This window comes from Mobula hypostoma, chromosome 22 (genome assembly GCF_963921235.1).
Source record: "Mobula hypostoma chromosome 22, sMobHyp1.1, whole genome shotgun sequence".
Taxonomy (NCBI): Eukaryota; Metazoa; Chordata; class Chondrichthyes; order Myliobatiformes; family Myliobatidae; genus Mobula; species Mobula hypostoma.
In genome coordinates this window covers 10,315,075-10,331,604 of record NC_086118.1, presented here as the reverse complement: position 1 = coordinate 10,331,604, position 16,530 = coordinate 10,315,075, and the positions used below count along the sequence as shown (strand labels likewise).

General features: G+C 42.0%; 1 protein-coding gene across 3 annotated transcripts in view; it reads left to right on the top strand.

Moving 5' to 3' along the window:
- Positions 1-16,530, top strand: part of LOC134360175 (protein outspread-like) — a 464,667-nt gene that overhangs the window by 286,381 nt on the left and 161,756 nt on the right. For all 3 annotated transcript variants that reach the window (XM_063074210.1, XM_063074212.1, XM_063074211.1), the window contains exons 9-10: positions 14,837-14,944; positions 15,833-15,889. In XM_063074210.1, the coding sequence (XP_062930280.1) occupies positions 14,837-14,944; positions 15,833-15,889 (165 nt within the window). The remainder of the gene's footprint in view (positions 1-14,836; positions 14,945-15,832; positions 15,890-16,530) is intronic.

Below are 16,530 nucleotides of genomic sequence, written 5' to 3'. Positions count from 1 at the left end.
TAAGATAAAATTTTAGTCTATTCTATCAAAAACCATTTAGGAACAAAGGAAAGGATTGCTTGAAATACATAAAAGAACTTCGGTAGCACTATCATTTTAAGAGCATTAATTCGACCAATTAATGATAATGTCTTAGGAGACCATTTAGAAAGTATTTGTTGCATGTATTCAATTAATAGAAGAAAGTTATATTTATACAGGTTCTTTAAATTTTTGGTAATTTTAATACCAAGGTAAGTAAAGTTATTTTTAGCAATGCCAAAAGGAATTTGATCGTATTGATCCAAGTAGTTATTAATAGGAAATAACTCACTTTTGTGCAAATTTAATTTATATCCAGAAAAACTACTAAATTCAGTAAGTATAGATGACATAGATGGAATAGATTTCTTAGGATCTGAAATATAATCTAACAAGTCATCTGCATACAACGAAACCTTATGCACTTTATCTCCTTTCTTAATACCTTGAACATTGTTGGAGTCCTGAAGGGCAATAGCAAGAAGTTCTAAAGCCAGATTGAATAACAGCGGACTAAGAGGACAACCCTGCTGGGTACCTCTGTATAGCATAAAATAAAGAGATTTTTGATTGTTAGTTATAACTGCCGCCATAGGAGCTTGATAGATCAGCTTAATCCAGGAAATAAAACCTGGACCAAAGTTAAATCCTTCTAAAACTTTGAATAAATAGGACCACTCTACCCTATCAAAGGCTTTCTCTGCATCAAGGGAAACAGCACATTCGGATTCTTTAGATGGAGAGGAATGAATAATGTTCAATAATCTCTGACTATTAAAATGTGAATATCTATTTTAATAAACCACACACATCAGTGTTGCTGGTGAACGCAGCAGGCCAGGCAGCATCTCTAGGAAGAGGTACAGTCGATGTTTCAGGCCGAGACCCTTTGTCAGGACTAACTGAAGGAAGAGTTAGTAAGAGATTTGAAAGTGGGGGGGAGGGGGAGATCCAAAATGATAGTAGAAGACGGGGGTGGGGGGGGGGGGGAATGGAGCCAAGAGCTGGACAGGTGATTGGCAAAGGGGATATGAGAGGATCATGGGACAGGAGGCCCAGGGAGAAAGACAAGGGGCGGGGGGCACCCAGAGGATGGGCAAGAGGTATAGTCAGAGGGACAGAGGGAGAAAAAGGAGAGTGAGAGAAAGAATGTGTGTATAAAAATAAATAACGGATGCGGTAGGAGGGGGATGTGGGGCATTAACGGAAGTTAGAGAAGTCAATGTTCATGCCATCAGGTTGGAGGCTACCCAGACGGAATATAAGGTGTTGTTCCTCCAACCTGAGTATGGATTCACCTTTAAAGTAGAGGAGGCCGTGGATAGACATATCAGAATGGGAATGGGATGTGGAATTAAAATGTGTGGCCACTGGGAGATCCTGCTTTCTCTGGTGGACAGAGCGTAGGTGTTCAGCAAAGCAGTCTCCCAGTCTGTGTCGGGTCTCACCAATATATAGAAGACCACATCAGGAGCACCGGACGCAGTATATCACCCCAGCCGACTCACAGGTGAAGTGTCGCCTCACCTGGAAGGACTGTCTGGGGCCCTGAATGGTGGTAAGGGAGGAAGTGTAAGGGCATGTGTAGCACTTGTTCCGCTTACAAGGATAAGTACCAGGAGGGAGATCAGTGGGGAGGGATGGGGAGGGGGCGAATGGACAAGGGAGTCGCGTAGGGAGCGATCCCTGCAGAAAGCAGGGGGGGGAGGGAAAGATGTGCTTGGTGGTGGGATCCCGTTGGAGGTGGCAGAAGTTACGGCGAATAATATGTTGGACCCGGAGGCTGGTGGGGTGGTAGGTGAGGACCAGGGGAACCCTATTCCTCGTGGGGTGGCGGGAGAATGGAGTGACAGCAGATGTGCGTGAAATGGGGGAGATGCGTTTGAGAGCAGAGTTGATGGTGGAGGAAGGGAAGCCCCTTTCTTTGAAAAAGGAGGACATCTCCCTCGTCCTGGAATGAAAAGCCTCATCCTGAGAGCAGATGCGGCAGAGACGGAGGAATTGCGAGAAGGGGATGGCATCTTTGCAAGAGACGGTGAGAAGAGGAATAGTCCAGACAGCTGTGAGAGTCAGTAGGCTTATAGTAGACATCAGTGGATAAGCTGTCTCCAGAGTTAGAGACAGAAAGATCTAGAAAGGGGAGGGAGGTGTCGGAAATGGACTAGGTAAACTTGAGGGCAGGGTGAAAGTCGGAGGCAAAGTTAATGAAGTCAACGAGTTCAGGATGCGTGCAGGAAGCAGCGCCAATGCAGTCGTTGATGTAGCGAAGGAAAAGTGGGGGACAGATACCAGAATAGGTACAGAACATAGATTGTTCCACAAAGTCAACAAAAAGGCAGGCATAGCTAGGACCCATACGGGTGCCCATAGCTACACCTTTAGTTTGGAGGAAGTGGGAGGAGCCAAAGGAGAAATTATTAAGAGTAAGGACTAATTCCGCTAGATGGATCAGAGTGGTGGTAGAGGGGAACTGATTAGGTCTATTTTAATAAATCCAGTTTGATCCTAAGAAATAACCTTAGGTAAAATATTCTCGAGCCTGTTAACCAAAATCTTAGAAAGAATTTTAGAATCCACATTTAATAAGGAAATTGGTCTGTAAGAGGCACATTCAGATAAATTTTTTTCTTTTTTGGGAATTAATGAAATTGATGCCTCATAGAAAGTTTTCAGATGGGTCCCAGAGGATATAGAATCAGTGAAAATTTGGCATAAGTAAGGTGTAAATATTTCAGTAAAAGTGTTTAAAAAAAAATTCTACTGTAAATCCATCCAGTCCCGGAGCTTTACCTGATTGAAAAGAGGATATAGCCCTTACTATTTCCTCTCGTTTAATAGGCACATCTAATGTATTCATATGTTGAATAGAAATTTTGGGTATATTCAGTGTTTGCAAGAATCTATTCATAAAAGTAATACTGTCTGGAAAATCGATTTATAAAGGTTAGAGTAAAAATCCAGAAATACCTTATTAATTTCCTGACAATCTGACGTTTCAGTTCTATCAGTTCTTTTTACTTTCAAAATCTGCCTTCTAGCTATAGATGCTTTAAGTTGACCGACCAACAATTTACCTGGCTTATCCCCATGTATATGTATGAAATTGTCTTTTAGATTTCAAAATTTGCTGCTCAATGGGAAAAGTCAGAAGCAGATTGTACTGTGCTTGAAGTTCCAGCCTTTCCTTATATAGATCTTCACTAGGTGTTACTGAATAAACTTTATCTATTTCTTTAATCCTGTTAGTAATCACTAAAAGTTCCACTTTAGTTTTCCTTCTTAGAGCTACTGAATATGAGATTATCTGTCCCCTAAGAAAAGATCTCGTTGCATCCCAAATAACCAAATTTGACATACCCTCAGTTGTATTTCATTCAAAAAATAGAGAAATTTGCTCTTTAATAAAACTTATGAATGCTGAATCATGCAGCAGTGTAGCATTAAATCTCCACTGAGATGCATTCCATATATTATCAGGGAACCTCAGTAGTAGTTTCGTGGGCGCATGATCCGACAACATAGTAGCATCATACACACAGTCAGCAGCAAAAGGCACCAGCCGCGTATCCAACAAAAAAAATCAATTCTTTTTTTTTAATATAATTTTTATTAAATTTTCAAAAAGAATACATGAAAAGATAAAATCTACCCACCCCCCCTCCCCTTAACCCTCCCCCCCCCATATATAGTCCTACCTAAAAAGAAAGAAAGAGAAAAAAAAAAGAGCCGCCTGGGTATTGGAAGGTTTCCACATGCTCCATGGGATTCAAAATAAATTTGGTATAATTATTCGTTACTTTCCCCAAGTAACCAAAATCTTTATCGGAGCACTTAAATATGCCATCCTATCTTTTGTAAATAAGGGCGCCAAATATTCAAAAATGTTACATATTTGTCTCTTAAATTATAAGTAATTTTTTCAAGTGGAATAGAACTAGCCATTTCATTATTCCAACGATCCATACTTAAATACGAATCAGATTTCCAAGTAACTGCTATAGTCTTCTTAGCTACTGCCAATGCAATTTTTATAAATTCTTTCTGATATTTATTCAATTTAAGTTTCGATCAATTCTTGAATATTTATCAATTCTTGAATAAGATAATATCAATTCTTAAAATCAATTCTTGAATATTTATGCTGTACATGTGGGGAAAAAAAAGAAAAATCCTTATCTTTAGGATGGAGAAATCTCCAAATATCGACCAGGCCGCATTCTAGTAAAAAAAGAGTTAATACAGGTGCCTTATTAGGAAGCCACGGAATGGTTGATGATCTATCAAGCGAAGGATTGAGACAATAGTCAAAGTCACCACCCATGATCAAATTATATTCATTTGAATTCGGCAACGCTGAAAATAACTTCCTAAAAAATTCAAGGCTATCTACATTAGGTGCATACACACACACACACCAAAGCCATCTTTTGACCACATAACAAACCAATAACAATTAAGTATCTTCCAGTTGAATCGGTGACAGTATTAAGATGTACAGAAGGGATTTAAAATTAATAAAAATAGATACCCCTCTACTTTTAAAAGTTGCTGGTGAATGCAGCAGGCCAGGCAGCATCTCTAGAAAGAGGTACAGTCGATGTTTCGGGCGGAGACCCTTCGTCAGGACTAACTGAAAGAAAAGCTAGTAAGAGATTTGAAAGTGGGAGGGGAAGGGGGAGATCCGAAATGATAGGAGAAGACAGGAGGGGGATGGATGGAGCCAAGAGTTGGACAGTTGATTGGCAAAAGGGATATGAAAGGATCATGGGACAGGAGGCCAAGGGAGAAAGAAAAGGGGGAGAGGGAAGCCCAGAGGATGGGCAAGAGGTATAGTGAGAGGGACAGAGGGAGAAAAAGGAGAGAGAGAAAAAGAATGTGTGTATATAAATAAATAACGGATGGGGTATGAGGGGGAGGTGAGGCATTAGCGGAAGTTTGAGAAGTCAGTGTTTATGCCATCAGGTTGGAGACTACCCAGACGGAATATAAGGTGTTGTTCCTCCAACCTGAGCGTGGCTTCATCTTTACAGTAGAGGAGGCCGTGGATAGACATATCAGAATGGGAATGGGACGTGGAATTAAAATGTGCGGCCACTGGGAGATCCTGCTTTCTGTGGCGGACAGAGCGTAGGTGTTCAGCAAAACAATCTCTCAGTCTGCGTCGGGTCTCACCAATATATCAAAGGCCGCATCGGGAGCACCGGACGCAGTAAATCACCCCAGCCGACTCACAGGTGAAGTGTCGCCTCACCTGGAAGGACTGTCTGGGGCCCTGAATGGTAGTGAGGGAAGAAGTGTAAGGGCATGTGTAGCACTTGTTCCGCTTACAAGGATAAGTGCCAGGAGGGAGATCAGTGGGGAGGGATGGGGGGGACGAATGGATAAGGGAGTCGCGTAGGGAGCAATCCCTGCGGAAAGCAGATGTGGGGGGAGAGAAAGATGTGCTTAGTGGTGCTCAGAGGCTCCGTCTTCCTCTCACCCTAACCCTCCCCTTTCCACTGACACCATCAGCCTCCCTTTCCCTCCCCCCTCTGATCCCACTTCTCATCTGTGCCGAGTCTTTACCATCCCCTCTGACCTCCAACTGTCTGAGGCAGAGCACTCTGTCCTCAGCAAGGGCCTTACCTTTGTCCCCCTTCATCAACACCTCAGCGAGTTTCACGTTCGCCATGACGCTGACTCTTCTTCCATCGGATCCGTCTTCGAGCCTACTTCGGCAAGGACTTTCCCACCCTCACCGATGACCCCTTCTCCCGTCTTCAACTCTCCTCCTCTTCGTGGACACCCCGCTCTGGTCTTCTGCCTGCTCTGGATCTCTTTATTGCTAACTGCAGACGGGACATCAACCATGTCGACTTCACCGCACCTTGTTCCCATTCCAACCTCACTCCTTCTGAACGCTCTGCTCTTCATTCCCTCCACACGAATCCTAACCTTACTATAAAACCTGCCGATAAAGGGGGTGCTGTTGTAGTCTGGCGTACTGACCTCTACCTTGCCGAGGCACAGCGACAACTCGCAGATACCTCCTCTCATTTACCCCTTGATCATGACTGCCCTAAGGAGCACCAGGCCATTATCTCCCACACCATCACCGACTTTACCCGCTCAGGGATCTCCCATCCACTGCTACCAACCTTATAGTTCCCACACCCCGCACTTCCCGTTTCTACCTCCTACCCAAGATCCACAAACCTGCTTGTCCAGGTAGACCCATTGTCTCAGCTTGCTCCTGCCCCACCAAACTCATTTCTGCATACCTTGACACTGTTTTATCCCCCTTGTTCAATCCCTTCCTACCTATGTTCGTGACACTTCTCACGCTTTGAAACTTTTCGATGATTTGAAGTTCCCTGGCCCCCACCGCTTTATTTTCACCATGGATGTCCAGTCCGTATGTACTTCCATCCCCCATCAGGAAGGTCTCAAAGCTCCCAGCTTCTTTTTGGATTCCAGGCCCAGCCAGTTCCCCTCTACCACCACTGTGCTCCACCTAGCGGAATTAGTCCTTACTCTTAATAATTTCTCCTTTGGCTCCTCCCACTTCCTCCAAACTAAAGGTATAGCCATGGGCACTCGTATGGGTCCCAGCTATGCATGCCTTTTTGTTGGCTTTGTGGAACAATCTTTGTTCCAAACCTATTCTGGTATCTGGCCCCCTCTTTTCCTTCGCTACATCGATGACTGCATTGGCGCTGCTTCCTGCACGTATGCTAAGCTCGTTGACTTCATTAACTTTGCCTCCGACTTTCATTCTGCCCTCAAGTTTACCTAGTCCATTTCCGACACCTCCCTCCCCTTTCTAGATCTTTCTGTCTCTATCTCTGGAGACAGCTTATCCACTGATGTCTACTATAAGCCTACTGACTCTCAGAGCTATCTGGACTATTCCTCTTCTCACCCTGTCTCTTGCAAAAATGCCATCCCCTTCTCGCAATTCCTCTATTTCCGCCGCATCTGCTCTCAGGTTGAGGCTTTTCATTCCAGGACGAAGGAGATGTCCTCCTTTTTTAAAGAAAGGGGCTTCCCTTCCTCCACCATCAACTCTGCTCTCAAACGCATCTCTCCAATTTCACGCACATCACAGCTTCCACACACTTTCCACAGGGATCACTCCTTACGCGACTCCCTTGTACAGTCGTCCCGCCCATCCCTCCCCACCGATCTCCCTCCTGGCACTTATCCTTGTAAGTGGAACAAGTGCTGCACATACGCTTACACTTCCTCCCTCACTACCATTCAGGGCCCCAGACAGTCCTCCAGGTGAGGCGACACTTCACCTGTGAGTCGGCTGGGGTGATATACTGCGTCCAGTGCTCCCGATGTGGCCTTCTATGTATTGGCGAGACCCAATGCAGACTGGGAGATCGTTTCGCTGAACACGTACACTCTTCCCGCCAGAGAAAGCAGGATCTGCCGGTGGCCACAGATTTTAATTCCACGTCCCATTCCCATTCTGATATGTCTATCCACGTCCTCCTCTTCTGTAAAGATGAAGCCACACTCAAGTTGGAGGAACAACACCTTATATTCCATCTGGGTAGCCTCCAACCTGATGGCATGAACATTGACTTCTCAAACTTCCGCTAACGCCCCACCTCCCCCTTGTACCCCATCCGTTATTTATTTATTTATATTCACACATTCTTTTTCTCCCTCTCCTTTTTCTCCCTCTGTCCCTCTCACTATACCCCTTGCCCATCCTCTGGGCTTTCCCCCCTCCCCCTTTTCTTTCTCTCTAGGCCTCCTGTCCCATGATCCTCTCATATCCCTTTTGCCAATCAACTGTCCAGCCCTTGACTCCATCCCTCCCCCTTCTGTCTTCTCCTATCATTTTGGATCTCCCCCTCCCACTTTCAAATCTCTTACTAGCTCTTCTTTCAGTTAGTTCTGACGAAGGGTGAAACGTCGACTGTACCTCTTCCTAGAGATCCTGCCTGGCCTGCTGCGTTCACCAGCAACTTTTATGTGTGTTGTTTGAAATTCCAGCATCCAGCATTCCAGCAGTGATGGGGTGAGAAGGGGAGGAGGGGCATTAACAGAAGTTAGAGAAGTCAATATTCATTCCATCAGGTTGGAGGCTACCGAGGCGGAATATAAGGTGGTGTTCTTCCAACCTGAGTGTGGCTTCATCTTGACAGTTGAGGAGGCCGTGGATAGACATGGGAATATTGACTTCTCTAACTTCCGTTAATGCCCCTCCTCCCCTTCACACCCCATCCCTTATTCATTTATTTAATATATTTTTTATTTTTTCCCCCTTTTTCTCTCTCTCTTTTTTTCTCTCCCTCTCTCCCTCTCACTATAACTCCTTGCCTGCTCTCCACCCTCCGGGCTCCCCTCCCCCCTTTTCTCTCTCCCCAGGCTTCTCGTCCCATGATCCTCTCCTTTCTCCAGTCTGGTATCCCTTTTGCCAATCAACTTTCCAGCTCTTAGATCCACCCCTCCCCTCCTGTCTTCTCCTATCATTTCTGATCTCCGCCTCCCCCTCCTACTTTCAAATCTCTTGCTATCTCTTGTTTCAGTTAGTCCTGACGAAGGGTCCCAGCCCGATACGTCGACTGTACCTCTACCTGTAGATGCTGCCTGGCCTGCTGCATTCCACCAGCATTTTTTGTGTGTGTTGCTTGAATTTCCAGAATCTGCAGATTTCCTCGTGTCTGTGTTTTTGCATATGTACTTTGAAACTAATGGCATTATGATCATTAGATCCAAAGTGTTCCCCTACACAAACTTCCATCACCTGCCCAGTCTTGATCCCTAATAGCAGATTAAGTATCTCACACACTCTTATTGATTAAGGAAACATTTTCCTGAACACATTTGACAAACTCGATCCCTTCAAATCCTTTTACAGTATGGGATTCCCTCCCAGTCACTTTGTGGAAAGTTGAAATCACGTGCTACAACAACCTTGTGTTTCTTGCTGCAGTCTACGATCTCTCTACAAATTTGTTCCTCTATATCCCACAGACTGTTGGGTGGTCTGTAATATAGCCCCATTAACATGGTCACACCTTTCTTATTTTTCACTCCCACCCATAATAACTCACTAGACGAGTTCTCCAGTCTGTCCTGACTGAGCATTGCCGTGCCATTTTCCCTGACTAGTAACACCATCACTCCTCTTTTAATCCTTCTCACTCTGTTATGTGTAAAAGAACAGAACCCTGGAATGTTGTTCCTGCCCCTCCTGCAACAAAGCTTCACTAATGGCTGTATATTATAATTCCTAGTGTTGATTCATGACCTGAGCTTGTATGTCTTTCTTACGATATTTCTTGCATTGAAATATACGCAGCTCAGGACACTAGTCCTGATCAACCTTTTGATTCCTGACTTTGTCTGAGATCATACCAACATCCGTCTGCACAACCTCCACTAACTGTTCTGGCACATTGGTTCCCATCACCCTGCAACTCTAGTTTAATCCTCACTGTAAAGCACTAACAAACCTTCCTGACGAAGGGTTTCGGCCCAAAACGTCGACTAATCTTTTCAACTGATGCTGACTGACCTGCTGAGTTCCTCCAGCACATTGTGAGTGATCCAACAAACCTTCTCATTAGGATATTAGCCCACTTCCAATTCAGGTGCAAACTATCTCTTCTGTATGGATCCACGCCTTCCCTGGAAGAGACCCCAGTGGTCCAAAAGTCTTATGCCCTCATTCATACATCAACTCCTTAGCAACATGTTAAATTGTATCACTTTCCTATTTTGGCCTAAATAGCACGTGGCATGAGTAGCAATCATGAGATCACAATCCTGAAGATCCTTCCCTTTAACTTAGCACCTAACATGCTGAACTCCCCTTGCAGAGCCTCGTCACTTCCTACCTATGTCATTGGTACCTATATGGACCATGAACTCTGGCTGTTCCCCTTCCCACTTGAGAATGCTGATGACTCGATCCATGATGTCTCATACCCTGGCACCAGCGAAGCAACTTACCATCCTGGTATCTCGTCCTCATCCACGGTGCCTACTTTCTGTTCCTCTAACTAACAAACCCCCTATTACCACAGCTCACCTCTTCTTCTCCCCCACCCCCCCGCTTTCTCTTTTGAATCACAGAATCAGACTCTGTGCCAGAGACCTGACACTGTGACTTTCCTCTCCTATGTCATCCCACTCCCCCAACAGTATCCAAAGTGATATATCTATTGTTGTTTGTGATTGTTAGAAGCTGCAGCTGGATGCGCTTCCCACAGATGTAGTTGTCAGGGACACTGGAGGTTTCCCTGCTTTACCACATCCTGCAAGAGGAGCATTCTGCTATCCTGCCTGGCATCTCTACTGTTCTAAGTGAGCAAATATAAAGAACGGGAGAAAAACTCTACCTACGGCTTTTTTTTCCCCTTTTCTGGCTGGAGCCTCTGCACGCTGAAGCATTGAAGAACTAAAGCCTCAAAATCTGCACTCTAACTCTGACCACTCCAACGATGGCCATTCCGCTTGCCCCTGCCTTACTTTAATTTGTTCTTTCTAATCAATCCGGAATGCTGCAAAGCTCCAAAACTACTGCGAGTTGTTGCCTTTTCTACTCATTTGGCAAAGCTGAGTGAGCCATGTCTTCTCAGGTTTTTGATCTCTCTGATTGGGCACTGGTCAAAGCTCCAAAACTGAGTGAGCCACCTCTTCTCAGATTCCCGATCTCTCTCCATTTGGGCACTGCGCAAAGCTCCAAATTTGCTGCAAGTTGCTGCTTTTTCTACTCAATCAGCAAACCTGAGTGAGCTGCCACTTCTCAGGCATCCGAGCTCTCCAACTGGGTGCTGCTCAAAGACTTCTGAACTTCAGATCGACCTTCGGGCTTCAACCATCAGTATAGTTTCAGGGTTCACTGATGGCGATAAATCAGGATCCAAGATCCAGGCCTGGAGCTTCGGACCTGCTCGTGATAGGACCTAAACACTTAGGCCTCAAATTCTAGTCTTGTGATTTGCATATCTAGGAAGTCACTGGCCTCCATTCCTCCTGCCCACACAGCGCTTCGATCCTAAAACCCTTGCTGACTTAAGCCCTCGTCCTCACTGACCTGTGAGCTTGACACCAATCGCATACATATCATTTAGCTTTGAACATGGAGCAGAGGCTTAGCCTCCTGGCCTGTCCTCTAAATCTCAAACATCTGAGTTCCTAACCCCTAACCTGACCTCTAACTCTCTCTATCCCCAAAATTATCTCTACAATTCTGGCCTAATTCTGCTCCTGTGTTTTATGGTTTAAACCTAAAAACATCCCTGTCTAAGCCATGACCTCAACGATGACTAATTGGAGAAAGATTGCAAATGAGTTTAATACAAAGGCCTCTCTAAGCTTAAACTACAAAAAGATGGATGTCAGGTACAGCTTAATAGTTAGGATGGCAAATATCTTATTGACTCTTATTCCAAAGGGATGGATTTTAGAAATAGAGAAATATTTTTACAGTTACACAGGATTTTGTTGAGGCTGCACTTGGAGAACTGTGTAAATTTTGGGAAATGTCTAAAAATGAGTCTCTAGGCTAATTCTTGGAATAAGAGATTTAACTTTTCATGAAAAAGCTGAAGTTGTTCTGTATTATTTGTAACTTAGAATGAGGGATGATCTTATTGAAACATGCAATATCCTGGGGGGTGGGGGGCAATGCAAGTTGTATGCCAAAATTATCATCAGGAGTATTAAATGAGAGGCCTAGTGTGAGTGGGTCAGTTACAGGTACTTAGAATTTTTTCTCACAAACAGTAGTGAAGCTCTGGCATTTTCTATCCTAGTAGGTTATAGAGGTTAAATCACTAGGAAGTATACGAAGAGGAAGTAAAACATTTTTTTTAACATCAGAGAATTGAGTGGTATGGGAAACTGGAATAGAAAAGTGAATGAAGCCTGGGACGGATAATATTGAAGAATGGCAAGCTTGAGCAACTAGGTGGCTTACTCCTTTTTTCCTTGATTTCCTTTTAAAAGCATTAACAATCCATTGAAATATCCAATAGTTTATTGCATTTTGTAACCTCCTTGCCCATTTTCTCCTCAATATTTGCCAGTTGTTTGCAACCTATAGCATATATGCAGCAGTAAAATGCGCCCTCTATCATTTCTTAAATCTAGGCAAGTACGTTCTCCTTTCCTTCTTTATTTGACTCCTTTTTCTATTTAATGTTTAACAGTGGAAATGTATGAGCCAAGTTTCTGTTCTTACCACCACATCATATTCTCACTCTGCTTTGTAAAACATAGGATATAGTACACGACAGTACAGTTTTTTGGCCCACAGTATTGCGCTGAATTTATCAGGGTAGTGACACCTAACTTATGCTTGCACATAATCCATATCCCTGCTTTCTCTGCATATCCATTGCCTCTCTAAGAGCCTCTTAGACATCTCCATAGTTTTTGCCACCACTCCTGGCAGCACATTCCCAGCATCCACAGCTCTGTGCAAAACAAAAATAAATCTGCCCCACACACCTCCTTTTGAACTTCCCATCACCTTTAGTGCGAGCCCTCCATGCCTGTACTTTGCCAAGCTTATATTTAGCATACTTTCACGAACACATATTAGCATAGTAAACTAAAGTGACTTACAGTATACTTTATTTTGTACATTGTGTAGCTTTAATCCAGTATTTAGTTACCCACGTGCAAGACAGAGTATCAGCAAGTCAGTTCACAAGATTTCATTGTGATCCGACTTGTGTAGCACTAACTTAGGATGCCCTCAAGAAAGTGAAGTGCTCACATCTTTAGGCTTATTTCCGTACTCCATCAAACATCACCCAACACCACTCCACAAAAGAAACTGTTGAACCTTTTGATTGAATCTCAAGCTGAGAGTAGATGGTCCAGCTTGGCTTCTTCCTGTAATCCTCGTAGTCACAGTAGCCAATCTTCAACCGGTTCAATTCACTTCATGTGAAATCAAAAGACAGCTGAGAGCATTGGCGTAGCATAGGATATAGTACCAATCAATACCAGGCAGCGATGTGCTTGCCAGACTGCTCCAGTAAGTTGCACATCATGTGGAAGAATGTGGAGAATTACTACAGGGATATTATCACAGCTACAGAAATGGAAATCATCACGGAAGGATTGTCTACTGAGTCGTTATGGTTGGGACTTGAGCCATCACTTTAATTTAGAGCATTCTATAGTCTGCCCATTAACCAGAGGCACTGAGGAATAGATCAAGAGGCAGATTTTGGAAATGTGTAAAAATAATAGGGCTGTTGTTATGGTGGACTTCAACGTCCCTAATATTCATTGGAACATCTTTAGTACAAAAGGTTTGAGTTGGACGGAATTTGTTAATTGTGTCCAGGGAGGATTCCTGACTCAATATGCAGACAGACCAACAAGAGACAAGGCGACATTGGATTTGGTGCTAGGCAATGTGTTGTGTATTTAATATTTCATTAATATTGTAAATATGTTGTTTGATTAAGCTTTTTGTTGCTTAAATAATTAATTGTGGGTTATATGTAAAAGTACGTGAATGGCATACATCATCACACCGTTACGTCATATGTGCACATCTCACTGAAGTGAAAACGAAGCATAGATGTTTATCCTAGTCTCCCTGTGTTTTTCATTCTACTATTTTTGGAGTTATAAAATATAAGTGGCAGTGAGTAAGTTTTAAAATGAACCTGTTGGAGGGCAGTGAAATGTTCAAGTTAAAAAAAAAATGCTGTGAGATGTTTGATTCTTTTTAAAAAGTGCAGTGAGACTTTCAATTTAAAAAAAATGTACGGCAAGACATTTGATTTTTAAAAAGCGCAGTGAGGCCTTTGAGTTTAAAAAACGCAACAAGATGTTTGAGTAAAAAAATAAGTGACACAAGACTGACAGCATTGAGACTTACCAAGTGAAAAATAACAAGAGACAAGCAATATAGCTTACACCAGAAGTGAATGGCAATTCATTAAAATAGAATTGGACACTGGTTTGGCTGTTTCAATCGTTCCACAAAATAAGTTTGAACAGCATTTCAATAATACTGAACTGAATACTGCCAATTTTCAACTAAGAACTAGTACTAAAGAAAAGCTAATTCCTGTGGGAATGCATTCGTAACAGTGAAATACAGCAACCAAGAAGCTACATTGGGCTTGCATGTGGTAAAACAGGAGAGCCAGCATTGTGGAACGTGATTGGTTGAGGCAACTACAGCTTGATTGGAGGTCTATCTATCATCTGAATGCCACATCACCTGCAATAGACTCAACTGAAAGCAATTTAAGAAATATATTGCATATCACAGCAGTTTTCAAGGATGGCATTGAAAAACTCAAAACATATCAAGGGTAAAATAGTGTTAAATGAAATGCCTCAGCCAAATTTTACAAAGCCCATCCGGTGCTTTATACCACCCATATAGTAGCCTTTGGGCTAGATCTCATGGAGGCTGAAAGAATTCTTTCCAAGTTTGAATGGAGCCTGGGGGCAATGCCAGTGGTCCCAGCAGTCAATAAGAGTGGGTCTGTCAGGATCTGTGGTGACTTTAAGGTCACCATCAACCTAGTACTGAAAGTAGATCAATACCCTCTGCCCAGGATAGGAGGATATCTTTACAAGCCTTTCTGGAGAACAGAATAACTTGTACATCAAATGCAAATGTGGTAACTGGAAACAGTCAGCAATTAACACATAGGATCAAGCACCCTTCATAAGGATATCAATTCTGACAAAGGATCTTAGACCTGAAATATTAACTTTGGTTCTTGTTCAGTGTTTCCTAATTTTATTTAGTGTATCAATTATTCATTTTTTTTTAGTCAAGGAGATGTTTAGAGCTAAATTTCATATTTATTTGAATGTTTTTTAGGAAATACAAAAAGACTCTATCAGAGAGCAACGGTTTCATTCTTCTGTTGTACCACCTCTTCGGCGTGCAAAATCCCTTGACAGAAGAACCACTGAATCTATAATGACGGTAAAATTTTTGTTCCTGTAGTAGTTAAATTTTTATGTTTAAAATACAATATATTCTAAAATAATTATTTGAGCCAGATCAATAGTTTTGGGTATTTAAAAAAAATCTAGATAAATGGGATAGTGTGGGTAAGTAATGTTGTGTTAATAGATTGTATTGAATAGTGGACTAGTTAGATAAGTGTGCCTGTGTTGAGAAGTAGAAATATTGGTTGGACTCTCTTGTTATCCATTGAACTCTGAGGTACTTTGTGTTTGACTATTCTGGCAATTATAGTGGATCAGATGAATAATAGCCATAAGAAGGATACTGGAGGATATTCAGGTTCTATAGATCCTTTCATTTAAATAAGATTTACACCTACAGGTGAGGGGAAAAGAAATTACATTTTGAAAGTATCATAAAATGGGATTTGACTTTCTCTGCAATATAATTATTACTTTATTAACACAGTATTTCTCAGATATTATCTCTTTATTACAAGCTGACAAATTTAATTGTTAGTTGAAAACCCAAATGTCAAGTTAAATTCTAATAATCCTCTCAAATACCTATCCAAATCATTTTGACTGCTGTGTTTATATTGGCTTCATAGACAGTAAATTCCAGATTTTCCCTGTAGCTGCCTTGTATTTTATACTCCAAATTTTAATAAGTTGTTTGATCCCTGAATTATATGCATAGGAACATATTTCCTTTGTTTAACTTATCTAAACCAATCATATTATTGGACACCATTATCAAATCTCTTCATTCTTTAAGGAGAACAGCTCTAACTTTTCAAATCAATAGCTGGAGTTTTTATTTTTGACTTTGAGTGTAATTGATGTCTGAGCACTGAGTCTCTGATTTGATCTTATCTAATTTTTGTTTCTTTATATATTTTAGCCGGATCTCTTGAATTTTAAGAAAGGGTGGATGGTAAAGCTTGATGAAACGGGCCAAGTAAGATCAGTTAATAATCTATTTGATTTTTCTCTCGTATTTCAGTGCACATTTCATTATGAAATTATGTTGGTTTGAAGCCCCTTGTTGCCTGTTATTTGTATGGGCTTCATGTAAGTAAGTTGTAGAACATTTGCCTCAAATCTGACAGTACATAGAAGTACTATACCTGCACAGAAATGTTGAATTTGTTCTGGTATATTAATTGAAGGTGCACTTATTATGATTTTGATTTATAAATTGTAAATTGTTTTATTATTATCTCGTACTGAAATGTAGCACAAAAACTGTTTTGCATACTATGCATAAAGAGATATTTATTACAAGACTGCAGACTAGAGGACTACAGTGCCTATAAAAAGTATCCACCCCCTTGGAATTTTTCACGTTTTATTGTTTTACAAAATTGAATTACAGTAGTTTTAATTTGGCTTTTTTGACACTGATCAACAGAAAAGACACCTCTGTGTCAAAGTGAAAACAAATTTCTACAATTGGTCTAAATTAATTTCAGTAATTAAACACAAAGTAATTGATAGCATACTACTCACCCCCTTCAAAACAGTATTTAGTAGATGCACCTTTGGCTGCGACCTTGAGTCTGTGTGGATAGGACTCTTATCAGTTTTGCATATCTGGAT